The following is a 27,794-nucleotide window of genomic DNA, read 5'->3' as shown; positions in this document are numbered from 1 at the left end:
GAGGTTTGAAAGCGGTGGCGCTAAGGTGAGGGCGGGGCGGGGGGGCGGCGCCATCTTCGTTGTGGCGGCGCCGCGGGATGGCGGAGGGATGGGTGAGGCGTTGGGGGTCGGGGTGGGGGGGTGACAGTGAGGGGGTCGGTCCGGGTCCGTAGCCGTGGTCTCCTCACGGAGCTGCTGAGGGTGGGGGGGTGGTCGGCGGGGCCCCCGTCTTGCCTCCACGGCTTGCCTCGTGTCAGGCGCGTAACGCCTGTAAAGTCCTTACATCAGTCGTGAATAAGGCGTTAAACTTCGTTAAAAGCTCCAAACTTCACGGCCGCTGCAGGCATCCTTCGTTATTTTGTGTGAAAGGCGGCGTGCCGCGCGATGACACCGGGCAGTACCTCGCGGGGAGCAACCGGGATGGAGCCTGAGGCCGTGGCGTGCTGTGGGGTGGTTCGGCTCCGGGCGTTTCTGAAGCGACGGCTTCTTGTCAGTCGGTTACCCGAGTGGCCCAGCCTTTCTTCCAGCTGTTTTACGCCGAGAAGTTGGAATAAATTGTTTGGGTTTGGTTATTTTCGCAAGAAATAGTATCGAAAAACGTTTAGAAAGATTCCGGATATTTTCAGTAAGACAAAAGTGTACTGAGTTCTGCTGTATTAGCGCTACACGATCTCCACACTTCACATACGCTTTATTCAGCAAGTTCAGGTGTGTAACCTGAAGTGTAACTTCAGGTGTGTAACCTGAAGTGATCATAACTGTTTTTTCCATTAAACATTTAAACATTTTTTGAAACATGTTGTTGATGAAAAACTGTACTCTGCTCAGTAAATCTTGACTTGCCCTTCCTTCCTGTTTTTCTTCTACTGTCTTTACTTGTCCCTAGCTCAGTAGGTTTTATTTCATTTGTTGGCATTTATTTCATTTGTTGGCTCATAACGTACTGTCACCTGAGTTATTACTGTGCTAGTTGTGGTGAGAAATGGCTGGAGTCTTGTCTGCTACTCGGATGACTTAGTTTACACTAGTTTCAGATGAATCAAGTCTTCGAGGACTTGTTTTCATGAGAAACAGGAGGGTGGTCATTTGCTTGTTAGCAGCATGCTTAGTAAAAGCTGATTCTTATTTCTTAACAGGATCATTTCAAAAAAGACTACAGAGCAAGATTCTGCCATGGAGGAGGGTAATTTCCACTTACAGTTTTAATCTTAGATACAATAGTTTGGGGAAGTTATGGTGATTTATTTGCATGAGCTTAATGCCAAAACTCTTGGGTGCATCTTAAGCTGATTATGTGATATTTCTCAACCTTTCTGTATTTCTCAGTGGTGGGAGGAGTAAATTGTGCTGGGGGACAAAGCAGAAAGGATTTTCTCAGTATTCTTCTGCTGAAGTGGCAGACTGCGGTGTGGATAAACCTAAGCTACTCCTAACTAGACTACCTGAGTGCAGCAATAGCAGTCTGTGCCTTTCAGGAGGCAGAGAAATGAAGCCCACCCAGAGTTCCACCTGTAGTTGTTTGGTCCTTGCTGCAAAATGTGGAAGATGAGTTTGAGTATTTGTAGTGCTGCAGTCTTTAAAGGCATGCCAGAAGTCAGCAAGCTTTTTGTTACTGAAGTCAATTTTAGACGTGTGTTTCATGAGCTTACCAAATGTGCCAAATTACCTGTTTTTATAGGCTTTTAATAATTACAGGAAAAATGGTCCATGTTTTTTTTCATTTTATTTTGGTTTTGATCCACGTGGGCCAGCTGTTAGATTACTTCCCCCTTTTGAATTTTGGTGGGGGGATATGGAATGGTATTCCAAGCAGCTGAGCTGTTCGCTTGCTTACAGTTTTGATGCCACAAGCCAGCTCCTACTTCCAAAGCTTTTGTAGAAGCATGGAGTAACTGCAGATAAGTAGTAGGAAGAAAAGCAAAGGGTGACTTGTTGTCTGAAGGGGTAGATGTATGATTACGAATTTCATTTTCTGGGTCTGCTGAGGCTGAATCATCATGCAGGCAATACTACTTCAGGGCTGATTTTTAAAGTTTATTTATTTCAAGCTACAATCTTTATTCATCCCAAAGTTCTTTTACCTGAATATTGTTGTAATACTTATATGTTTTCTTCTGTGGAGAGGTACTTCCTCAATCCTACCATGTTTCATGACAGCAGGGCTTTTTTTCCTGGAATCCTCATAGAGACAAGTTTATTTGCTGATATCTGCATATAGGAACAGATGAGATTTATTAAAGTTGGGACTAGTGGAAATAATAACATAAAATATTAAGTAGCAATAACTGAAGTGTTTGTTGCATGTACTTTTATATTGCTAAGATAAGGATATTTAGTATTTTTTATTTATTCATTCTTTCCTTTTTCTAGAAAGAAGATTGATATACAGCCAGGTCAAAACGTATTGAAATTCATTCAGGATTGTTTTGAAAGTAAGGTTTTATTTGACGTTTTGCTTAATTTGCTGATTAAAGAATAATTTCTTTCTCATATTATATTTAGTGGTAAATTAATAGAAATAAAATAGTTAAAGTTTTTTGTCAGTCTTTAACAGTGCCCCCCTTTGCAGCCCCTTAAACCTGTATAAGCTGTTTTATAATCTTTTTCCTGAGTAGCTGGTTTCTTTCTTGTTTACATTTACTTGAATATAACAAGCCATAGTAACTTGTTAAAATCAGTGTGATTCCAAGTATCCCCTATTTATAGCTTTTTCTTTATAGGCTGTGATAGTGAACTTACAATAAGCTCTCCATGCACAGCCTGTTGCTCAACTCCTGTTGGCAGAAACCAAACGAGGACTTCAATACGGAGCCAAAGGGTAAGTTAGTTATGGACGTATCACTCTGTAGCTTTGGGTATGCATTTGGATCAATAAAATAGTTAAATTCCTTGTACTCTTAGGTTGAAGCACATTGCTTTATAACTGATGATGGGTATGGCTGTCTTAGACTGTATTGGAATTGGTTTCAGTCACTTTACCAGATGTATAGACTCAGCTCTTTGCTGTCAGATGGACAGTAAAACTGAAAGACGATCCTTGAATAAAAGGAATTTTTAGTTCCTTTGAAAAGCCAGCTCCTGTTAAATAGTTGTTATGCATAAAATAACTTTGTGACATTGGGGAGGAGTAGAAACAAATCAATGAACTTATTATTGTCTGAAAGAATGATGCAAATCTGGTTTGTCTGCAGCCCATTCTGTTTCATTTCAATACTTGGATTCTAGCGTTTTTTGTAAAAATCGGATGTTCTGTTAAGTGTTAAACCCAGACAGTCTTTATAATGGTATTTGTTTACTTCAGTCTGATGTTAGAATGCCGTATAGTCTCAAATGAATTTGTACAAAACTTAAGCCTGATATAATAAAGGTGAATTAAAGTGTTTAAATTAGTAGTACTGGAAAGAATAAATCTCTTGCCTGTGGGCTGGCAGGATGTCTGTTCAAAGCTGCAAATTGATTTTTATGTGTGCACTGTTACACCTGTGTGAAATTTACAGTTAGTCTTAGAAAGTCTTACATAATCGAACACTTCAGTTTTCTATTAAAACAGCTGTGCTTTAAATGAGTAAGAATTAAGAGAAGGAAATTGTTGTTTTCTGTTGAAATGTCAAACATTTTCATTTGCTTGTCTTGTTATTCTCCATTGAATCTGGCAGTCAAATGCAGGGTTAACGAGCTCGGTGAAGAGAAGCTGTATTTCTTCATCTGTACCCGCATCGCCACCAGCTACTGTCAGTAGCCAAGGTTGGTAGCACTATTATTAATTCAAGGTTTTGGGGTAACTCTTGGTATTTTATAAGCTTTTAAGTAAAAGAACTAAACCTATTAGTATACATGGCAGGAGGGCCGCACAAATCCTACCTGACGCCTACAATACACGGTTATGCAGCTGATTCTAAGAAAACAGAGAGCCCTTTGTCTAAAGGAGAGGCTTGTGACACATTAAAAGATGCCGAAGCACTATGCAAAAGCCCTGCTGAGTTCGTGGATCCTGAGGATGGTAATGGGGCTTTGGGATCACCTCTCCTTGTGGAAGAAGCAAAAAGTTCTCCTGTACATATGTAAGTAGAGCTGAATGTTTTGTTCACCTTTTAGGGTAAATTAGCATGGTGGTTTCAGTCATTGATGACTTTGTATTCTGAACTCAAGCAAATAATTCCAGGTTGGAGGAAAAGTTCAGTTTCTAGGCTTAGAAGAGCATCATTGTTTTTTTTCTTTTTTATGACGTATTCTGGTGATAAGGGTTAATACCCAAAAGAGCAGGACCCAAGGCTTCCAGAACGAATTTGAACTTTTTTTTTTCCCCAATACAGTGCTCTAAATGAACAGCTTCTCAGATGGAGAGTCTGTAGACTTTTCAGTGAATTTACAGTGCACAGTAGTGTCCTGTTGACAGCGTTGACCTTAAAATTAACAGAAACTTTGTTAAAGCAGTGATGAACAGTCATCCTTCCTCTTGCTCTGAATATACTACCTGAAGTAGGACAGGTTCAGTTGTAGTCATTAGAAACTTTCAGAAACTTTCAATCCCAGCTGCAGCAGTAGCTGGTTATCCCAACTTTTTGGGAGGGCTGAATCTCTGGGGGGAGGTCACAGAGAGGAGGGAATGACAGTGGTGCTAGTGATGCATGATGAAGTGCCCCTGGGAAGAAAGTGTACCAAGGGTCTGGGAACCCTAATGATTTTTGAAGAACACTCTCCTAAAGCTAGGAATTTGTCTTGTTGAGCAGCCCTTGCCTTGATCAAGAGCCACACGTTGCCTTGCTGACCCCATGTTGCTTTGTCAATTTAAATACTTCCTGCTACTGTGGAGAGTGGTCCCAATAACGTATGTTCCAGCAAATTCCAAAATGAAAGCTTATTCATAAAAACTGAGGTGCTGTCAGCAGGAGAAAATAGGAGCATCTGTCCATCCACAAGATAATTTAATGTGCACTCAACTTATAGCATCATATTTGAATGCTGTTTTGCATACCTAGATTACATTTTGATGACCAGAATGCTCCTGCTGTGGTGAAGAGCCATGCAGAAGTTGTCTGTCTGGAAGGACCTCAGACTGGGAGAGATGAGCAGGCTCTCACAAAAAGAGCAGAATGTACCGCTGTGTCATCTGTACGGAAGCGGAAGTCATCCTTCTCTTCAGCTTTCTTAGCAGCTGTAACAACAGGGACAATTGGAAAAAGGTTTGTTTTGAGGCTTAACATGAAATGCACTTTGCTTACAAAACAATCCAGTCCTAAGTACTGGAGCAATATCCTGTACCTATAAAAATGGCGTGGGAGGATGTTTTGGGATAGTCATTTGTTACTGAAAAATCCAGCTTGAGAAAGGGTTTATTTAAATAGTTGCTAGAATGTTTTGTGGAGGGAGGATTTAACGCCAATGTTAGGATTTAACCATGCTGTTTGTTGCATTTGTCTGCAAGTAAAACTGTATGCAGTAATTGAAAAATGTTTCAGATGAAGTGTGAGATGTTCCAATTAGGTAGACTGGAGGATTCAGGAAAATCTTAAGTGAGTCTGAAGTTAGAATCTTAGAAACACAGAAGGGGTTGGGTTGGGAAGGACCTTAAAGCTCCTCCAGTTCCAATCCCCTGCCACCTCCACCCAGACCAGGCTGCTCAAAGCCCCATCCAACCTGGCCTTGAGCACCTCCAGGCATGGGGCATCTGCAGCTTCTCTGGGCAACCTGTTCCAGTGCCTCACCACTCAGATATTTTTTTCTTTATATCTTATCTAAACCTACCCTCTTTTAGTTTAAAGCCATTCCCCCTTGTCCTATCACTAAAATCTCCAACAGAGAGTCCCTTTCTAGCTTTCTATACCCACAGAACCTTTTCTTGTTGCCATTGATGTCCCTGGCCAAGTGTAATTCTGAAAGGGCTTTGGCTTTCCAAACCTGATTGCTGGCTGTTGGATGATGTTCTTCTATCCCTCCCAGCCTAGTGCTAGCAGTGATCATAGCGGTCTTTTTTCAGAGCTAATACAGATTGGAGTGGTTAGGTAGGAAGTTGACTGTCCAGCACCTGAGAAATAATGAGGTATGAATATCAGGCTGAAACAACGAAGAACAGGACTTTTGGAAGATGTAGGGTAATGAATGATGGGCTTTATAATCATTTGGGAATGTCCTGTAGCATGTTTGTTCTGCAGTCATCACTAGATTGACAAGATTGAGACTCACCTTTTCCCCCCAAATGATGTCAGTATTTTGTCCTTCCTTTCTTTAGGTATACAGCCTCAATATCACCACCATCACCTCCTGTTGTAAAAGATCAAGACGTAGAAATAGAGAGTGAATGCGAGTTTTTAATCGATGAATCAGATGGTCTGTCTTCTAATTCTTGGTTTTCAATACCCCAGAAGAACAAAAAGTCCAAAAAAGATGGCTCTGCAACCCCTGTTACGAAATCTCAGTCCTCTGAAAAGGAAAAGACAGAAGGTAAGAAAGGCAAGACTGGGAAGGTACAGGCTGAAGCACTTACTGAACAGAAAAGACACAATTTGGATGTCAGAGTACAACATGACTTCAAAGGAGCGTCACAGTCAGATCCAGTCTCCTCTAGAGGTGAAGGAAATGGACTAAAATCTCAAAAGCAAAGCAGTACGCCTGTGGGTAAGTTGTTTACCTGGTCTTCAGTCTTCTTCCAAATCATAGTACTGAATATTTTTGTGTTGGTCTGTTGGGAAATGAGGATAAAGGAAATAATTGGAGTCCTAATTGGCATTTCAGTTGCACAGTTAAGTTTGGGTATATATAAGGCAGTGAGACAGAATGTCTTCACTGTTGTTTTTTTTAACCCTTTCCTGTTAGGAGGTTAAAAACTGTTAGCGGTGTTGCCTTTTCTTATGAGCAGACAAAGATGGGTACAAAGCTTTTGCTCCTGTCTCCCTAGAGAGCAGATTAATATGTGTGCTTTAAACTGAGTGCTCAGTTTTTATGAATTACTTCGGAAGGGTTTTGTAGGAGGAAGCACTGAAAACTAAACCAGATAGAATGTGACATTTCTGCCCTTACTTTGCTAAGAGATCTAGGAGATACTATGGATTAGAGAAAGCCCTATTTTAAGTGCTGGGGAAAAACTTTTTCTGGTATTTCATTTTTGTGTGATTCTTTTGGTTTATTTTTATGTCTTAGATGTAAACACATTTTTTCAGGTTTTCATGCACAGAAGGTATTCATGTCCATGTGTTTTATTTTTTGATAGGAAAATCTAAAAAGGATGCACTTCATCAAGACTCTCCAAGACACAGAAAAATGTCCTGCAAACCAGAAGCTGAGCAACTGATATTGTTACTGTCTGAATCGGACACAGAAGCATATGATGAAGAACATGAAAAAAGGGTGATGCCAGGTGAGGATTCACCAATGCCCTCAGCTGAGCGTCACGAAGAGCAGATGCCATCTCCAAAAGAGAATGTCAAGTCTTCCAAGTATCCACAGTCTGCTTCAAAAGCTCTTGTGCATTCAATTCACAAGAAACACACTGCTAAGCAGAAACTTCAAGAATCAAAAGATAAGCTGTCTAAGAAACGGGCAGAAAGTCAAAGGAAAAAGCTTAAAAAATCTGTAAAGAAAAGTAGTAATAAAAAGCCTCAGTTACAAAGAGGGGAGAACTCTGATAGTGAAGCTGGTGAAGAAGGGCTTGAAAGAGAGCCTGTCGAATTGAATGAAATGTTTACCTCACCTCTGCGTCAGAAATTAGAGAATTCTGTACTTCAGAAACTTGCTTCATCTGAAAAACCTAAGAACGTATTGCATGCATTGGAATCGCTCCGTGATGTTTATAACAAAACTCCTGTAAAAGCTGCGGAGCTATTGCAGCATCTCACAGACAGCATACAGAATTCTGAAAAGAAAAGATCGTTGGCTAAGTCTTCAGGCAAGACACTCAAAAAGATTAATCACAGAACCCACAAAGGTGTTTCCTCAAACCCTGAGGACGTTGAGCCTCAAAATACAATGGATTCTGACAGCTCTTCTGCACACAAGGTGGCAAGAAAAAAGCACAAGCAATCAGATGTGAAAATAAAAAGTAACAAAAGAAAACATAACGTGCAACGTAGACTACAGTAAGCTTTTCATTTAATTCCTTAAAAATGTGGTATGACTTGATAGATAATGAAACACATTTAGTTAATTCTAAGCAGTAATTGCAGTTGAAATAAGTGTCAGTTTCAGAGTGGTTAAATAGCTACTAGAGAAACCAAGTGGTGTAATTAGCAATGTACTATTAAAGGTGGATTCCAAATCTAGTGTCTGCTTCTGCCTAAGGAAACTTAAATTTGGAATTTTTGAAGTGTACTTTTGAGATTGAGTAGCAGCTGCAGTGTTTGGTGTGGTTTTTGTTGTTTGTGGGCTTTTTGTTTGTTTTGCATTACTTTGTTTTTTGAAAATCTTTTGTATGGTTCCCTGCAGTAAGTAAAATTAATGGCTTACCGTAAATATAATAATTGTTTCTCTTCTAGAGATTCCTCTTCAGCTGTGAAAGTTATGAGTTGTGAAAGGTAATTTCCTGTGTTGTCTGTAAAACTTGCATTTAACCCAGATCCCCGTGTGCAATGCTGGTGCAATTGCTGTGCTCTGTGTTCCACTAGTATAGAACCCAGTAGAAAGGGACCGTGATTCATGCTTGAGTTACCTTGCTAACACCGTTAATAAACTAATGGAACTGTTTTTTTTTTTTTTTTGGTCACGATGAAGATGTCACAATGTTTCTTGCCTTCTGGATTTTTTTTTCTTTCATTTGAGGCTTGCTTCCATGTTAGTGTGTGATTTTTGAACAGAAATACCAGCACTTCTCAAGCTAATAACAACTGTACTAGTAGTGTTGCTGCTGGTAAGTAGGGTACAGAACAGTATGTACGCTCCAAACTCCTGTTTGTGCACATAGATAAGCAGATACCTTCTCCTTCGTGCAGTGGCACCTTAAAGCAAGTAGAAGTGGCAAGCTGTGACTTTATTAAATTCTTACGTTGTAATTCTACTGAAAGCTGTAGTATTTTGATTGCAGTGCACCTACTGCAGACTTCATTTTAGACAAAGTGATTCTACAAGGTGTAGGTGTGCTGATCAAGCATTGAAACAAACGCACCTTTTGGAGTTTGGGTGGAGCACAGCTCTTTTCACCTGTTGCGCTTTATTGGCATGTTATTTAATGGCAGTGCAATGCAGCTGCAGATGGGGAAGGAGGCAAGGTTGGCATACTATGCTGTGGCTATAAAGACAAGTCCTGTTAAAAGTGATATGATTGCTGGAGAATCTCTGGAGGTGCACATATATGTTAATCCTCCCTGTGTTATGGGGAAGGCTTTATGGCAGAATACATCTAGCTAAAATTATAAACTTTGTTACTGTCCTTTGCTTAAAGCATGTAAAAGATTTCGTTAAAGTACTTTTATAATCATGGTCTATAGAAAATTGTTTGAAAGGTAACACTACCAAGGAGAGGAGAAGGTCCGATTCTTCTGGGAGGGAGGAAAAAGGAAAAGTCATGAGATTTTTTAGGAGGTCTGGTTAGAAAGATGATGTGAATGCTAGTTTGTCTGCCTGATGGCTGAGTAGAGGATCAACTGATGAAAGAGACCTGTGATTTCTAGCTAGCAGTCATTTGCTTCAGTGTCTGATCACTACAGAAAAGCATTTAGAAGGAAAAAAAAGAAACTGCATGATCTGAAAAAAAAAAAAAAAAAAAAAACAAACCACTGAAATTTGTCATTCCTTGTACTACTGTAATGTTCCTTTGATATGTAACATTGAAGCAGATGCATTTTTTTTCCTTTTCTTGAAGTGGGCCTGTTCTAGAACATTGTGATGAATTCACTTCCAGAAGTAAGTGGTGTGAACAGGATAATGAATCTTCAGGTAAGGTTTAAAGTTGGTATTTTGTTGTATTTTATTTATAAGCTTTTTAGGCTGAGGTTGTATGGTAATTTTTGTTTTATCTCTGCTCTTCTGGTTTATTCAGAATAAGAAATGCAGATTGGACTGGCTGTGATCCCATTTCTGCCCAAGTACATGATATAGGATGCCTGCTTCATGTTGTGCTGGCTGTAGAAGGATAAGCACTGCATGGCTTGGCATCAAGCCTACCAGGATAAAGTTGTCCTTCTGAAACACTGAACAAATCCTTCAGGTTCAGTTTGTACCAATTTGGTGTGTTGTCATGTGGTGGCACTATATGGGATCACTTCAGGCCGCTGTAGAGCAAAGTAGGTAATGAAGGCATGTTCACCTAAAATAACTTTGGTTCTCTAAGTAATTTCCCTATGCAAGTTTAACATCCTGTCATAATGAATATGAATCCTGGGGGCAGACAGTCTTTTTTGCCTTAGTTTTAGATCCAGTTGTAAATGGTATTTAGTTTATGCAGTGTTCTTTTTGACAGATCTAGTTTTGTGGGTGTTCTGGTAATAACTTTAGAACAAAGTTATACTAGAGGGGTGTGAAGGTGAACAATCTAGCACTTCAATCAGTAGAATTACATGTCTGTGTAATTATAGTACTTGATTCTTGATATGAAACACACACTGTGTAGCTACCCTGGGTTCCGTATATCTTTAAAGAAAAAATGTTGGTGGGAACACTGATACTGGGACTTCTGCTTATATTACCTTCTTCCTCTAGCAGATATATTGAATAAAAGTCAGGAGTAGTAAATGCCTATTGTGATGGTTTTTTGAATGTAATTTCAGATGATTCTGAAGACTTGCATCATCAAATAAGAAATTTGTCAGACAAGATAAGCAGACATAAAATAGGTAAGGTTGTTTTAAAATACTATAATGTAAGTGTATAAATGCAAAAGCATTTCCAACTAGATGTAAATTTAGCTGAAGGAGACACAGGAAGACACCTAGCAAAGGGTTCATTTGTTAATTCACAAAGCATCTTCCTGCAAATGTAGAGCCCTTAAAACCCTTAATTTTAAGTTGAAAAATATTTAGAAAACAGTCTGGAAAAAACACTAAGTATAGGTAAGATTTGTTAGTTCCGCTTTAGGGTACTATGTAAGGTGTTTTTGCTTTTTTTAACTTTTGAGTTCTATACTGTTTCTTTGCTTTATATTCAAAAATGATCTTTTAAATTCTTTAAAAAATAGATCTTTTGAATAATTTTAATTATCTTTTTAATTGTCACATTTTCCTTTTATTGAGTCAAGGCACTGCTATTCATTGAGAGCAGTAAGAGGGTTTGAATTGGCTTTGTACAGTGTAACTGAGGGTGCAAATAACCTGCCTGCCTTCTGGGGTGGTCTGAGTTGATCCTTTGGGAGGATAGGATGGCACGATGGGCATTGTAATCCCACACTAATCTGCTTTTTTTGTTTGTTTGTTTTTATTCCCTTTATTATTCTTTTGTTCACAACAATGTAGTTGTCTATCTTCAAAAACAATTTAGACAAGGATTGTTTTTAATTTACTGTTTTTATTTTTATCATCTAAGTATTCTTGACTAATTTGCTCTCAACTCTTAAGGGGGTGTTTTGTTATTCCTTACGAAAACTAAAATAGAAATTCAGAAAAACTGAAATTTGAGACTATCAAATAGATGATTTGGAAGATGCATACCTGAGAAGTCTTGGAAATGTGTGGGGTTTTCAGTTGGGAAGAGTATTGTTCTTTTTGCAGACCTTGGAGATGGGTTAGGGTTAGAATCTGGGAGAGTGGGGTCTGCTCAGGTGCTCTGTGTAACTCTCCTCTTGCCATAACCAACCTGAAGCCTTTTCACTTTTGCTAATGAAATCCATCAGATTTGAGGAGGGTTCTTAGCCTTTGCCGAGGCGGTTCTCTTCATAGTTATAATGTTTGCTGCTTCTTGTTCTTGAGCCCCTAATGTCCATATCTCAGTGATTCAGTAAGGTATATTTAATGAAATCTACAGTCAGCATGGTGAATTTAAGAAAATGGAAAGTGAAATAATGATGTATGCAAAAGAAGGCTGTTGGCAAGACTTGATTCCCTTTCCTGTCATGAAAGTAAATTGGTATAAATATCAGCTGGGAAGTGATATAAATAACCCCTGTGAAGTGCTCACCCCCTGATACAGAACAGCGGGAGATATTTTAAAGTTTCCCATTTCTGATTTTTATTTGCATACTTACTGTGAATTGTTTCATCCTTTAAATTAGTAATGCCTTCCAACACACCTAATGTTCGTCGGACAAAAAGGATACGACTAAAACCTCTGGAATATTGGCGAGGCGAGCGTGTAAACTATACGATGAAACCTTCAGGTATTTGTCCCAAAATGCCTATCTTCTTTGTTCTGATAGGGCAGTAAAGGGAAATCTGTGGTTTGATCTTGTGCCATGAAAAGCATTTTAAAAAAGCAGATGATTTATAGTCTCCAGCCATTTAGTCATCTTTCAGTGTAATCTTTCTCTTGATACTCCTGTTTCAGATAGAAATAATAGCAGTAGAACGTGTTACCTACACTTGCCTGAACTGTTTAGGGAAGAACAACATGCTTCTTTGTACTAAGTTTGTTGTATCAAAGATTCTGTATGATACCAGGAAGAGACAATGCATTGACAATTCATTGGAGCATTTGTCCTGGTGTGGACACTGCTTCCTAGAGCAGATACAACAATATTTTATCCAGTCTCAGTGTTAAATGACCTACGTGATAAAGTACATCTTGTTCTCAGGGATTTTTTTCTATTGGCTTAGTCTAATTTGGTATTTTCCTAATCAGTCACTTGAAAATGGTATTTCTTTGTGTCCCTAAAATTGATATTTTGTCTTAAAACTTGACTCTTGTGTCATGGCTTTCTGAAATGTTCTTTGACTGAAAAAGATTCTTTTCAAAAAGTCTGAAGTTGTGCTGCACTTCAAAATACTTGATGATGAAAAGCTTTTTGCTTTTGTTCTGGCTTTCTAAAGTATATCTGAGGCAAGGAATGCTCAACAAGACAAATTCCTAGCTTTAGGAGAATGCTAGGAAATATATTCCAAACTGAAATGCTTGTGGTTTCTGTAAATGTTTATTCATGTAAAATAAATATCGTGTTAGTGACCTTTGTTCAACTTTTGTTTCAGGAGGGCTTACAATTAGTGGAATAGTGTGTCCAGAAACAGAACCTCACAGGAAGAAGAAACAGAAGAAGATTCGTCATAAGGAGAAAAGAAATTATACAAGTATGAACACATTTTTTTCATTCTTTTGATGCTTAAAAAAAACCAACAAAACTGTAAATGAATGCTCCATTGTTTTAAGATTTTCTCTTGTAACAACTCCAGTTTCTCTGAGTGAAAATCCTTTTGGAATGAAATGCGTTAGTGTGATCTGATGTGAAAAAAACCTGTTGCTTACTGTAGCCCTAGCAATGCTGTATGACCTTAAACTTTTAACTTCTCTGGGTTGGGAACGAAGAGACACATGACAGATCCAGAGGTGTTGTAATGCTCTTAAAGCTGCAGTTAAAGAAAATCAGCTGTGCTTCAGCCCTTGACCAGATTGTTAGTTAATGAGGCTAATGTGTTTAGTTTCATAATGCACAATTAATGTTTAAGAGCTTCTGGTTGTCTTGCTGATACCTGTAGCATCACATCTGAAAATGCAGCATCTGGTGTCAATATTTTAAACTATTTTGTGTTAAATACAAAATTATTCTGAGTTTGGTGAATAAGAAGCTTTAAGAACAATGCACAAAATGGATAAAATTAGTCAATAAATATGTGCTTAAAAACCCAGGAATAGGAAGCTTTGATACAGCCACTAAGGCCAGGAGGTGGTAAGTATGTAGGTAGTGCTCAGAAGGGAGATAGGGTTAGAGTCCAAAAGCCAAATTATTTTTTTCTGTGCTTTCTTTGGAAGAGATTTTGGTGCTAAAGAACTTTTCTGTATGGGACTCACTAGAGGTTTTGTTTGTGACTGCAGTGTTTTATATATATGTTAGAGCAAATAAATGTTAACAAGGAAAATACTGTATGATCCTGACATGGTTCTAAAACAAATCAGGTATAAGCTAATTGTTAGAGGAAGAATAAGGAAGAAAACAGAATGTTGGTACAAATTTCTGATGCTCTAGACTGCTGCATGTAAATTTGATTCCTTGTCACAAAAGTACTAAGACTAGAGAAGGTTCAGAGAAAGTTGTTGAAGTCACGGAAGGACTTCTGTACAAGAAACAACTGTGTGTAGGCTAAGGCTCCTCAGCCCTGAAAAGACTGCAGAGGTGTGATAAAGGCTTATAAAATCACAAATGGCCTGGAGAAGGGAAATAGAAAGCAATTATTATTATTTAACACAAGAACTAGAATGTGTGAAAGGAAAATAGTGGGAGCTGGGTTTTTCACACAAAAGAAGGTGGCTCTTCTCCCTGTGTTCTCTGTGCTCCTTGCCACAAAATACTGTGCAGAAAAATATTTAGAATCAATGTGAGAACTGGATAAATTCATGGAAGACTTAATTGTTAAGAGCTCTTAAATAAAAGTGAGTTGCATGTGTAGACGTGGAGAATATTCTGTAGAAACATCATTACTCCATTAACAGCAGTTTTGGAGGTGGGAGGGGTACCTGCTTTTGGCTGCTGATGGAGACAAGATCCTAATCTGTTGAACCTTTGATGTGAGCACAGCTTTTAAGTTTCTGTGCAAGTCATTTGCAATCCATGTAAGCTTGAGCTGGTAGTGACTATGCACACTGTATCATACAAGAATTTGCTGCTTTAGGTTGGTTTGAAGCGCCTGCAGATGCGATGGAATGTCTGTTAACCAAGATACCATCCTGAGAGATGCTCTTTTGTTAGCATCCTTGAATTGTGATATGTACAAGGCCCATCAGCTGAGTTGAATTTCTAGGACAAATTTCTAAATTCTAATGATACAATAAAAATGCTGTGGTTAGTGCTGTAGTGTTGCACCTATTACTGCCTCTTTTTATAGAGAGTTTTTTTGGAACAATTCTATATCAAACAGTAACTTTCCTCATAGCCCTGACTGTCTTAGCGTTGGAGTGTTTAAGTAGACATGAGTGCCTATAAAGTGCTATAAATTGTCTTTGACATCCTTGTTCTGACTACATTTAGAGAGATTTCCTGTGCATTGTGGAGCTAAACTTGTCCGCTTAAGAGAGTTCTTCAAGAGAGCTTTGGGATATTTGATCTGTCTTGAAAATTCTCCAGTGTCTCTTTTCTCTTTGAAAAGCATAAGGTTATCATCAACTCTTAAGCTATTGCCTTCTATGGGAAAATCTATTTTATTTTAGAAATAGTTCTCTGATTTACAACGTAGAGTGAGATTCCTGTAATGGTGTCTCTCAAGAAAAGGAAAATTGAACATTGTGCTTATTCTTTTTGAACACTTTCATAAGTCTCCTGATGCCCATCAGCAGTAGGCAAAAGGTAGAGACTTACTTTTCTTAGTTAATCATGTATTTTATATTCTCTCTTAATATCCTCTTATTATCTGTTGCAGGAAAAGTTCTTCTCAAGTTAAGGTACTTTGGGATAAATACCGTAATTAATAGGCAACCTTGTTGGCATTGCCCTGGAAAATACCTGAGGATTTAGGGACCCTTTACTGATCACACAGAGAAATAATTCCAGTGAAAATGGCGTTTTCAAAGAACTGTTACGGGTTAGCTCCCTTTTTCTGGAGAAGGTGCATTTCAGTCTGTTCAGTCGCTTAATGAAGGAAATTTAATTACCTATGTGTGAATTTGTGGTTACAAAAGTTTTTAAATTGTTTAGTGATTACTTCTCTGTATTTTTTTTCTCATTAGAAAATGAGGTAGCTAAAAAATTGAATTGCACTCTGGCTGATACTTCTAAGCCAACCGTTGTAGTGGACCCAGTAACAAATCAGGAAGTTCTTCAAGGTAAGTTGAGGGGATGTAACCAAGGACCTTTCTAAACAATGGAACAAGTTCTTAGATATAGACTGATAGAGGAAGAAAATTGTTCATGCTGCCTTGGGCATAAAAAGGTAAGCTGTGAAAATATTCATTGCTTTTCTGGAGAAAATTTTGCGGGAGCCACAAAAAGGGGAAGGGAGTGACGTCTTGTTTTTCAGATAAATATTAAGTCTAGCTTGTGGGGTTTTTGCATTGAAACAGTACATGGTGCATATAATTTAAAAAGTTGCTGAGCTAACACCAAGACTTGGTTATGTGTTAGCATTGACATTAATCTCCTGGACTTTCCTCGTAGATTGTATTAACACTGGAAACAGTCACTTGAGTTTCTTCAAAGATGAATCGGTAGAAATATATAAAAATCTGAATACATCTGCTTTTTCCACGGGTAAATTAATCTTGAAGCCACTTAAAGAAAAAGGACACCAATTTGTCTACATGGATACAATAGTAAGTACACTTTCTCCTTATTTATTTTTATTTAATGATCTATATCTAAACAGAGAATCTTATAATATTAAAAATGGCATATGAGGTTGGCAGGTTTTTCATATTTTTTGCCTAAACTACAAATGTATACAGGAAACATAATTTCAGTTGTGAAATCAAGCAGTTATAACTAAAGAAACTTGCTGGAGGTACTTTGCATGCACAGTACCCTGCTTTCTTTCACATTGAACTTGTATGTTCACGTGTGCTTCCTGTGCAGACAAGATAGATTAAATAAAAATACCTCCCTCCCACCCGTTACAAGTTGACTGTCTTAGGTTTCAACTGGGGTGGGGAAAAGGAGTTGCAGCTCACTTTATTATGTTAATTTGTGTTTGTTTTTTTTTTTGCTATCTTGAAGCATGTATGCAAAAACAGTGTTTTGGTTTTTTTTTCTTGGATAACTTTCTTAAATGTTTGCGAAGGAAACGTTGCTGATCCTAGAACCCCCACCCCTCTTTTTTTTTTTTTTTTTAAGGCTTTCCATGTTATCCATGGCAAAATTGTTGTTACTTTGCATAAGACATCATATTACCTGACTTCGGGGGCCTTTTTCTATATTCCAGCAGGTAAGCACGTGTTTTTAAAATCAATTTTTGGGGATTGGATTAGACTGAGTTAGTGGGCTACGAAGCACAACTGAGGTGAATGGTTGGGATAGAGGAGTTGGAGTATGGGAAAGCACAACGTTAGGAAGAAGGGAGTGTGACCCAACACTGGACACAGGTTGATGATCTAACCTGGGACTGTAGTGGTACAAACACAGTCTGTTTACCTGAGTTTCCTTCAGAGTTTTTGATAACATAATCAAGTTCCAAGAGTGAAGTTCTCTTGGTATTCTAGTTCTGTCCCTAGCTACGATGTCAGGGAAACTTCAGCGGACAGCTTTAAATAGTGGTAGTTAATATAATTGTTTTCATCACCATCTTTTCCTACATAAATTAATGAAAATCCATTTGGATCAGTTCACCACGTTTTGCATGGTGCGTGAAGTGCAGAAGGTGCAGCCTGTCCGCTGAAAGTGTTGTAACCTCATATGGGTCATTGAGAATCGTAAAACGCCACTGATTTTGCTCTTCTGAGATGAAAGTGGAATAAACTCCATATGAGAAGCTACCCTTCAGCGGGTAAGAGTAATCAGGAGAGTTTGTAGTACTAAAGTAGACTGTTCTTGAAGTGGTAGAGAACTTACATACAGCTTGCTTGTGAAGAGGCTATGTTAAAAAGTGACAATCTACCGCTCTTACTGTTTTATCATCAGCTTTTCACCATGACATCCTGTTTTAACAACCATTGTTCAATTAATGCTTGACACTTCAGTGAAAGTGTCTTTGTTTTAATCGTAAAAGCTGAGGGGTCAGCAGAGACAGATTTATAGTTTGATTTTGGGTAAAGGAGATTGTATTAACTGGTGAGAGTTCCACATTTGTATTCATCTCCATTTGTCCCTGTTTCCTGATGGCCTTTCTGTACTGCGTGGATGGGCGATGCAGAGGTTGTGGTGAAAGATCTCTTTGTATCTTACCAAGTGTGGCTATATATGAATATTAGAAAGTTGCTCCTCCTCAACATGCAGTATCTTTTAGATGCCTCTATATTTGAGGTCACGTTAGTATGCAAATCCCAAGTGAAGATCTGCAAATAAGTTTTCTTGTGCATTTCTTAATGAGATCGTCCATAACAATTAAAATGAATTCAGTCACATTAAAGTTTTCTTGTGGCTTTTGTGAGTGGAGAGTTTAAGCCAATTACTTTGGCTTCGGTAAAAGTCTTGGTGAAGATGTGCTTTTTTCCTATCATAGGTTAAAAGAAACAAAGCTAGCTGTAGTTTCTTTCTTGTTACCACTTCAAAATGCAGTGACGTGCCTCGAAGAGTGGCATCATAGATTTGGGGCTAATATTACTTCTCTTTAAATGAATGAAATAAAAACATACCGAGTTGAAGCCAAATAGGACTTCAAAGATTGCTAGTGGTGTCTAAAGAAAACTTTTTCTGCTTTTATTTATAGGAAATCAATATAACATCCGTAATCTTCTGAACGAAGAAAGTGTTCTTCTTTTCACGCAGTTCAAAAACGACAGGTGTGAAGAACTTTCTCCAAACGTTTGCTTGAAATACTTCTCACGCTTTTGTACTTCCTGATTTTTTTCCCTGCATAAGGAGTGTGTTTGTTTGTGCCCAGCTTAACTTCACAAACTAAGGCAGAGCTGGTGAAATCAACATAGAAAGAGCTACAAAAACAACTCACAAGTTTACTGTCAAACTGCAGTGACCCAGTGAAGGGCCTCGCTCTGTATCAGGCATTTGTCATCCAGAGACAGGAAGAGATACTTAAAAATTTGTTGGAAAAACGTAATGTTGTTCCAAATTGTACTTTTATGCCTAATCCCCCCCAAAACACTTAACACTTAAATTAATTTTGACATCTTCAGCTAACATCTGCTTAGACTCAATGTCTGCCTGGTTATAAACCTCTCAGAATAATCTCTGTTTAAACGTAGAACCATGCTATCTGCACTCCAGTAATTGTTGTCTAGGAGACAGGCTGCTGGAATTCTTGCATGCTAGGGTCCAGCACTCTTCTAATATGTTAATGACAGCAGTTTCTTCCTTGTCTACCAGATGTATGATTAGTGCCTAAAATTTGTATTGTAAAATGGATGCTTTTATCTAGGAACTTATCTGTTCTATCTTTTATATGGAGCTCTGAATGTTTTAGATAGCTTTATTTTGCATAATGGCAATAGGTCATTGCTAAATGTGTTACTTTAATATTGCCTTTTGTTTTGATTGATGTGTTTCTGAATAATAATGAGGACCTTTGGGAAAATTGTAATTATACTGTAAACTCCAGAAGCCAAGTCTAGACAGCAGATGGTATACATAACATTTGTCTCTCAAGCTCTTCAAGGTTCCTTCTGGCTGAACATAAGGATAAACTACAGCTACTCTGGTAGGGTGCTCTCTCTGAGTGGTCACTGCTGTTCCAGAAGAGGAAAAGATACAGAAAATTGAACTGGAATTGAAAACTTTTTAATGGCTGAATACTTGAGGATTGAGCATTGACCTTGTAAGCAGTCTTGGCCATGATCTTTATGCTATATCTAGAGTACAGATTAAAGTAGGAAAGGAGAATTGGCTTAAGTGTTACCCATAAGAAACTTTCAGCTGAGAATTAACTCCGTGTCTGTGAAAGCACTTGGACACTGAGGCTACAGTTCCTATGTGAGAGATGCTTTAGGTTGGGGAATTTTAGGTAACACACTTTCTTTCAATTTTTCTCTTTCAAGCAGTGGTTCCTATAATTAGTTCGTGACCTTGTATGTTATTAGTGAAGTTACGTGATATCTTTGCATTCGTGGCTAGGTCACACTGAACTCTAAGATGATTCCAGGAGTGTGCCAATTGCCATTCAGTTCATCCTCTTGAGGAAAAACTATTTGCAGTCAAAGTTCAGATTGCAGGGAAGAGCATTCATTTATTCCCCTCAGCCTTAAATTTTGTAAGCAGTTAATTTTTTTTTTTTTCTACAAGTCATTTAGTTAGAACTGATAATAATTTGATATTGGTAGCTTTGTGCATCTTTTGGGCTTGGTTGGCCTCTTCAAGGTCAGTGAGATTCCAGTATTGTCCCTCTGTTGGAGCCTTGCCAGCAACCAGATGGGCACTCATGCTGTCTCCACTGCTTCAGGGAATCCCACCCAGTAAAATGCTCCATTTGTAAGTCTTTCAACTCTTTAGGCAGGCCCACAGAGATCTGGAAGTTTGCCACTTGGTAAACAGTACAGGGCTAGCATTAGACCCAAAATCCTGTGCTTCTCTCCCAGGCATGTCTCCCAGCAGTCAGGACATGGATGTGATGATCTCTGAGCCCAAGAGCTCATCAGCTCCAGCTGAAAGAAAGCAACCACTTTTCCATCGTGTTAAAGGCCAGGGAGTTCAGAAGGAAGATACCCTGCAAGTTTTGTTGTGCATTACGTGGGTGCTTTGTTAAGGGGTTGGTGAACACATAGGGACTACAGAGCTGATGGCCCTAAAGGAAAGTGTGGTTGTGTGTTGTTACAGAGCTCAGGGCAGCCTGCTGCTGTTCAGGAATACCTTCTGGTTTGGTGGGTTCAGGTGGAAGCAGTGCATTACCCTTATTGTCATCTTCCCCATTGCGCTATGTCGCAACTTGTCAGTAAGGTTTTTGAGTGGGCTTTTTTTAGGTCTTGAGTAACTGATGAGAACTCCATCTTTCTGGATGTTTTCGTAAGCAGAAGTAATGTGTTCAGAGCACTTCCTGATACAGACTGGGAAGTGGCAGATGTTCAAATGCAGGTATGAGGTCAGAATGCTGCAAATGCCTCTTCGCTTTTCCTAATTCTGTGCCTGAGAGTGTCAACAGAAAACTGTGGTTTTGGTAAATAAGTACATTTTAGGCTAGATAGTTTGGTTGCTTCCTGGCTAGTTGATTTATTGTGTGAATTGTCTAGTATAATTTGCAGAGAATGTTTTGTAGTTGAGCTACATCAAAATACTTGATTTTCTCCTTTTAGGTAGCAAAAGTCAGTTATGTCAGGCATGGTGTTGTGTCTAGGATGTTGCTTTCAGTTTGTAGAGTTTTGGTGAAGTACTTGCCTAATCAGTTATGCATTTTGTCTTGTCTTTCACAGTGTTAGCTCAACTTAATAGTGGCATAACGTATTTTGCTGCGATAGTTCAGTATGAAGTTCCTTTAAATCTGTGGTGAAAACAGAGCTTGATTTGTCAAAATAGTTTAAGTGGCTCCAACATTCTATAGTTTAGGAAGAAATAACTTGTTTTGGAATGGAGGGACAGAATTGATTTTTTTTTAATGTACAAAGTTCTTAATCTTATCTAATAGAAACAATTCCACCATTTGCCATTAGATGGCGCCTCAAGCATAGCTGTTTGTCGTTGCCTGGCATCTGTACCCTGTAGGCTTTGGCTTTGGAATAGGGGAGGAGTATGTTACAAATGGCGATAAATTCATTTGAACTCTGTTGCAAGTAAATGTAAATAGATTTCCGTTAACATTAGGATTGGGCACAGAACCTTGCGAAGTTCATTCTGTCAGCATGTACGTTGTACTACTTGCAGCCTCTCACTCAAAGTTGTTTTTAAAAATAGTGGGGTGTGGCAGGAACTGAGGTGAGCTAGATCGTTCGCCCTTTGTCTGGATTGCATATTTTCGTTTAACCTGACACTTGCAGTGTGAGTAGGCACAGGACAATTTACAACTTGTGCTGAAAAGTCCTGTTTGTATTCCAGGACTCCAGTGGGTGCTGAGTTGTGCAATGTGGCAAATGAGAATTGGTTGTTGGAAGAAAAAGCTGATGTTTCACCTATGTCTGTTCTTGCTGTGGCTCCTGCTTCCTACACTTTTGTGTTTATCGGGCTACTAGTAGTCATGGGTAACCTGTGGCAGTCTATTTTTTTTCCCTTACCAAAAGGGATATGGCAAAAAAAAAAAAAAGTCTTCTCTGAAATCTGAGATTTTAACATTCTTCTTCCTGTCAGTGAGTGATTCTTTTTATCATCACATTTGCTTCTGTTGAATAATCAACTTCCCCTGAGTACTGTGATGATTTCAAATAGATCTGTGGCAAAATCACTTACAGTTGGTAAAATGCCAGGATAATAGCCCATGCAGAACATGTTGTGGTCTGTTGCTTAAATACGTATTCTTAGGGTTTCTTCGATGTTAGTTATTTCCATGTTGAAGCTTTTAACAGTGTTGAGATTGTTTCATAGACGAATGGCTTAAATATTCAGCTCAGATGACACAACTTTTCATCTACTTACAGCAGAACACAGAACATCATGTCTAACAGTAGTAGAGATCTGAGACAGGTTTGTAATTACTAAGCTAGGTTGAAATTGTTAGCTGGTGTTACCTGCTGTGAGGTGAAGTTGGGATTGTCATCAGGAAAGAGACGTGGCATTTCTCTGCTGCCAGTGTGGTACTGCACTGTTCCTGGAGGAAACCTCTGTTTTAGTACATTAATTCATCAGTTTCCATCAACAGTAATTGAGAGAGCTGAAGGCAAAAGCAGAGTCAAGTATTTAATCAACATGATGTTAGTAGGTACACGCGTTCTGTGGTAGGTGATGTGATAACAACTAGAAGCGTACTTTAAGGAGCTTAACTGACAGTGATCCACTGCAATGGTAAAGTCAGACTTTTCTAGGCTTTGGCTTCATCTGACAAAAAAATGATGTTACTGGTCAGTAGGTTCCTTTGAAAAATCTAAATCTTTGGAGTTGTTGTTTTGCTAGAAAGCTCTTTCTGCCTTACTATACAAAATGTTGTTTGAAGAAAAATCCAGGAGAGCAAAACTTTCAGATGTGTACACATACGTATTTTGTACTCCTTAGTAAACATAAGATAGAGTATGAGCTGAGTAATTACAGAAAAACAAAAAGCGCCAATAAAACAAACTCTTGAAGCACATACACAATTCCTTCTATTTTTCAAGTATGCAGCTGAATTAGTTATCTGCAGATGATTTTGAATTAATGTTTGGGAAATGCAATAAACCGAAAAAGCTATTTTCTCATTTTCATGACAGCTGAAAAGGCATTTCAACACGAAGGAGTATTTTCTTGCATTTCTACTGACGCAAACTCTGCTGCATGATGTGTATTGTAATACAAAATTTACTTCTAAGCAGTGATTGACTGCAGATAATGCATCTGACTGAAGCATATGGAACATGCTTCTTACAGGGTATTGACAGCTGCTGTAACCGAGCACCTTAGTGTTTCCAAGACAGTGCATTTGCTCTAAAGAATATCCTGTCACTTCACGGGCATTCGTAGATTCAGACAGAAGAGCTCCCTTCATAATACATTTCTCTGGTTGTAAGGAAAAGCATCCTTTAGGATTTCACAACCAAACTAATTCCTGTGGTCCAGTTTTTAAGACTAAAACAAATAGTTGACAAAATAACTGGCTGCTGAATATTAGGGAACAAATATGTTAAAAGGGTGCCTGCAGAGCTGCTCGGTGTTCTTGAGCCCACACACAAAGCTTGTGTTCTTTTTTTGTTCTTCACTTCAACTGCTGGGCCCAAGTAAAGGCACACAAAGCATTGTAAAACTACATTTGCTTTGCATTTCTGCAGTCTTATTTGGAGCACCGGACAGGCAACAAATGAAATAAGCCTAAGGAAGCAAAGTGTTTACTTTCTCAGTCTATTGAATTGAGATGCAAATCTGAAAGTGCTTGAGATATTTATGTCCCAAGTAAGATTTTTAACTTCTCTTTGAATTTTGATAGGTAAGGCCTTCTAAATTTGAAACTGAAGAATTGTAGTGCCCTTGACAGCTACGTGGGAAGTTTATTAAATGGGTAGTGTGGTGGGATGACCCGTGGCCAGCTGCCAGCCCAGCCATTCTCTCGGTCCCCCTTGGCAAGACAACATGGGATCCCTGCCATGGGATGCAGTTCTCCAAGAACTGATCCAGCATGGATCCCCCGAGGACCTCAGTCTCTGCCAGGTGCCTTCTCCTCACCACGGGTTAGTTATTTGCCAGGAGCCTGCTCCTAGGGAGGTCTCTGTGAGCTGCAGCTTCCTTCAGAGCACGTCCACCTGCTGTAGTGTGGGGTCCTCCATGGGCTTCAGTGTGTGTATCTGCTCCTGCGTGGGCTGCAGGGAAATCTTTGCTTGGGTGCCTGAAACAGCTCCTCCTGCACTGACTGCAGGGCTGTTTCTCTCGCCTCTGTCTTGATCCTCTTCCCCCCAGCTGCTGCACAGCACTTCTTCATTTTATTTTTTTAAACTTTTATAAGAACTGTTTACATGCTACCAGTGTCACTGATGGGCTCAAATTTGGCCAGCAGCAGGTCCCTGTAGAGGAGGGCCTTCTCCCCATAGTCCACCCAACGCCCTCCCAGTTACCAGAACTTTGCTAGCTGACAACACACGTTACTTAGCTCATTGTTTTTTCACGTTTGGGGTGTTCGAAGCTGCCTTTTCTTGTGCTTCCAGCATCACTAGCTAACACAAGAATGGATCAAGATATTTGATACGTGGTGCCACTGCTTGGGTGTCTTCTGGAATCGATATGCTGTAAAGAGGGAGAGGAGTGATGAGAGAGGTGTAAACGTAATAAAGAGTCATGCTACTCGTCAGGTAGTGTCCTGGTGTCCAAAGGTGTTGCAGCCTGGCTTGGCTAGGACTCTGTAAAGGGTTTTCAGTTAAATTCAATAACTTGGAAGAGCAGAACATGACTTTTCTGAAGGATAGAGAAAAACCTTCCTGGTGTTGGTGCCATCAGAACACGGCTGTCTGTGCCAGCAACTTACGCTCTTGGTTTAGGATTCGAGATCACTTGGATTTAGCATTAAGTCATCTTATGTAAAATCGCAAGATGAAATTAATGAGCATGATACAAATCCACTGGACAATACGCCTGAACTTACTGAATCTTACCCGTTCTTTGTTATCATCACTTTTGTGTTAGAGTACAGAGAGGGCAATTAAAAGAAATAAAAGTTAATTATGATTTTTTTCCCCACAATCTGAACTTGAAATTTTATTGCTGACAAAGCAGGGGTTCCCCTAGGATACAGTAGGCTACAAGCTGAAGAAACTAAGCACTTCTCTTATATTTCAGTACGTGCCAAGTCAGCTCTGAGGCTAATTAATCAAAACAAATTCACAATTAAGCCCGGGAAGGAAGACTAATTAAGTAGCCAGTTAAGAAAAAGTGCTGAAGGAGGGATCAACCTTAAGGGAAAGTATGAGACTCCTGGTATTGGCCCATGAAGGACAATTAAGTGATAATTGCAGGGGCCTTTCTGCATCCAGCAAAAGCTCTCTGACTTTTAGTATGGCTGGTTTTCTTCATGTTAGAAGCGGACATTTGCTTTTTAAGCAACTAAGCTTAAGCTTACTCTTAAGGTAACTTAAATATAGGGGTTGCTGCAGGAAGAAATTAAAACGCTGCCAGACTTCAGCAGCATTTTAGCTGGTGAAAAAAAAATGGCTATGCTTTGAAGACAAAGCAAGTGCTGAATGTGCAGGGTTTTTGCCTCTTCGTTTTGTGGTACCGAGTCCCATCTTAGCTTCCTGTTTAACCTTTCAAACAAATTACTCGGAGTGGATTATCTCATCAGAATTTGGAACAGCTTCATTCTGTTTGCTTGCTAACCCCACTTAAGTTCACAGAAATCATTACCTTGTCATGAAATGGCTTCTGTTGCTTACATCCTACACCCACACTGCATGACACACTTGTGTTTCTTGATGGAAAAAAGGGGGAGGAACAAACAGCAATACTGTTTGTACTGAACGTAATTTAGTTTCTTTTCTGAAGGGTGTTTTAAGCTTGCATTTGTTTTGCTGCAATGCTTATCTCTGGCAAGATGCTAAGAGTTGTAAATGAGGTGCATGCCTCACTCTTCCACCTGTCCTTGCCCATCTCCCAGGAACTTTGTATGCTGATGAAGTACAAAACTGTTTTTAACGAGCTGGATGCATGCAAGAACTTGCTTAAATATCCAGGTCCCCCCTGCCCTTGTCTGGAATTCGAATTATTCTAGAAATTACAAAGAAGGGGTCTCCAGGTATGACAAGTGTTGATCATAATTTTATTTTCTTCATAGAAGTCCATATGCACATACTTCCCAGTGTGGTGCACTCTATCAAGTTTGAATGTTCTCTTCCTTCATTTTTTTTTTGTCTTGCAGCCTATAGTAATTTCTAAAAGATTTTTTTTTTTTAAATTCAGTGCCCTCTACAAAGTGTTTTTTTTTTTTTTTTTTTATGTCTTAGTGGTGCTTACAATGACTGTATCAGTTGTTTAACTTAGTTCCAGGTATTTTAATTATTTCAGAAGTGTTCTTGTGCCTGAAAGTTCCTCTACTACCTCTCCTTCAAGCTTTGTACAAGGCCTGGCAAAGCTCCCGATTTTCTTGCTTAGAGAAGTGATGCAAAACTTCCTTTGGCCTCTATTCTTTTAAAGACCTCTGTGTAGTTTTAATACCAAGAAAGGTCAGTTTAGGCTGTCGCTAGCAGGGTGTTTGTTATCATCTGCCATTTCAGGCTCATGTGGTTGTCCTTGAGCCTCATCACTTTGCTGAGGCTGGCTCTGCAGTGCCACAAGAATCCTTTCCAATGCCATTCCACCTGGCCAAACTTAACACAGAGCATCAGTGCTGCGAGAGGTGCCAGAAGCATGCTTTAATTCATCATGCTGCTGACCTTTTGCCTTGGCAAAATCTGGCTGTGTCTCTGCCATCACCTAGGCACCATGGAATACTGCCACGGATCTTAAGGATCACCAGCATTAGGTACAAGGTACACCTGTGAGCACTTGTGTGAGCACTTGTGTGCGCACCTGGCATCCTGGTTCTTGTCACTGGCTGCCGTGGAGAGGTGAAGGGATACAGAAGAGAACAGGAGATGAAAGTTCATTTAAGGGGGAAAGCAGTTTATTTGCATCCCTCTGGTTCTGCTTGATCAACTGTTGAGTCCTCTTCGTCTGTCATAACTTTCAGCATTTCTCTGTCCTGCCTGGTAGAGGATGATGGTGATGGTGTTGTACAGTGCCTTCTGTTCCAAAGCTCTGAGTCTGGTGCTACCACCTACCTTGTCAGGAGGGCAGAGAAGAGAGCAGTTTACGGCATCACTTGGTGGTGAGCTGTGTCAGACTTGTTTCTCTCAGTTAGCAACAGTCTTAATTCATGGGTTCCTCCCTGCTCTCAGCAGCTCTGTGTGGCCTTGGGGCTGTAAATGGTGGGCTGTGGACCATTTGCCTAAATACTAGCAGAAACAAATTGAAATATACACAAGGTTTTTATAAGAATAGCATGAAACCTGTTTGTATGTTTACTACTGAGGCCTCATGGTCCTGCACAAAATGCAGCATTTCGTAACATTGGTAGCATAAAACAAATCTGTAGAACAAGTGTCAGTGTTGCAACTGAGTGTGGCTTTGGCAACTCCAAACTTTGTACAGAGAACACAATTGTTAGAGTACCTTGTTTAGCTAAATTAGGCTAATGTGCTCTTTTGAAAATCATAATTGAAATGATACCAATATTTTTACTGATTTGCCACTGGAGTACATGGCTGCTTTGAATACAATCTGCAGTCATTTCACTTTACTGAGCAGTTACTGTCTAGCGTTATGGCACAGAGGTTTTGTTGTGGTTTTTAGCTGAACATTGCATTCATCTGGATGAACTAATTTCTATTCTTTTTGCATTTCAGACCAATTGTAACCAGCACATTGTTGGAGCCTGAGCCCTCTTCCCCGTAAGTTCACCTGCAAGTTGAATGGGAGCGACTTCTGAAGAACACTGTTAACCACCATCCAACTGGAAATATACCCCCCTATTGGAAGTACATAGTTTCATTGATCTTAAGAGATCTTCCTCCAGTGTAAATTGTAAATAGATGGCTACAAATTATTTTTCTGTTTTGTATCAATAAATGTTAAATAATACAAATCA

General features: G+C 39.2%; 1 protein-coding gene across 3 annotated transcripts; it reads left to right on the top strand.

Annotated features, from left to right (window-relative positions):
* Nucleotides 1-36: 36 nt before the first annotated feature.
* CENPC (centromere protein C) lies at nucleotides 37-27,794 on the top strand. Of its 3 annotated transcripts, none has more exons than XM_035324430.1 (19): nucleotides 37-92; nucleotides 1,116-1,162; nucleotides 2,350-2,411; nucleotides 2,700-2,797; nucleotides 3,636-3,723; nucleotides 3,821-4,040; nucleotides 4,959-5,162; nucleotides 6,209-6,594; nucleotides 7,187-8,051; nucleotides 8,448-8,486; nucleotides 9,770-9,843; nucleotides 10,674-10,739; nucleotides 12,110-12,214; nucleotides 13,020-13,118; nucleotides 15,706-15,801; nucleotides 16,133-16,287; nucleotides 16,805-16,895; nucleotides 18,336-18,408; nucleotides 27,553-27,794. In XM_035324430.1, exons 1-19 carry the CDS (start codon nucleotides 78-80, stop codon nucleotides 27,599-27,601), a joined length of 2,832 nt encoding a protein of 943 aa, XP_035180321.1. In that variant the 5' UTR covers nucleotides 37-77; the 3' UTR covers nucleotides 27,602-27,794. The 3 variants fall into 3 exon arrangements, with proteins under 3 accessions (XP_035180321.1, XP_035180320.1, XP_035180322.1); XM_035324429.1 differs by having other exon boundaries at nucleotides 3,633-3,723; XM_035324431.1 differs by lacking the exon at nucleotides 8,448-8,486 and having other exon boundaries at nucleotides 3,633-3,723.

The sequence above is a fragment of the Oxyura jamaicensis genome, chromosome 4 (genome assembly GCF_011077185.1).
Source record: "Oxyura jamaicensis isolate SHBP4307 breed ruddy duck chromosome 4, BPBGC_Ojam_1.0, whole genome shotgun sequence".
Classification (NCBI taxonomy): domain Eukaryota; kingdom Metazoa; phylum Chordata; class Aves; order Anseriformes; family Anatidae; genus Oxyura; species Oxyura jamaicensis.
The sequence above is the reverse complement of the archived record's forward strand: the minus strand, read 5'-3'. Positions and strand labels throughout refer to the sequence as shown.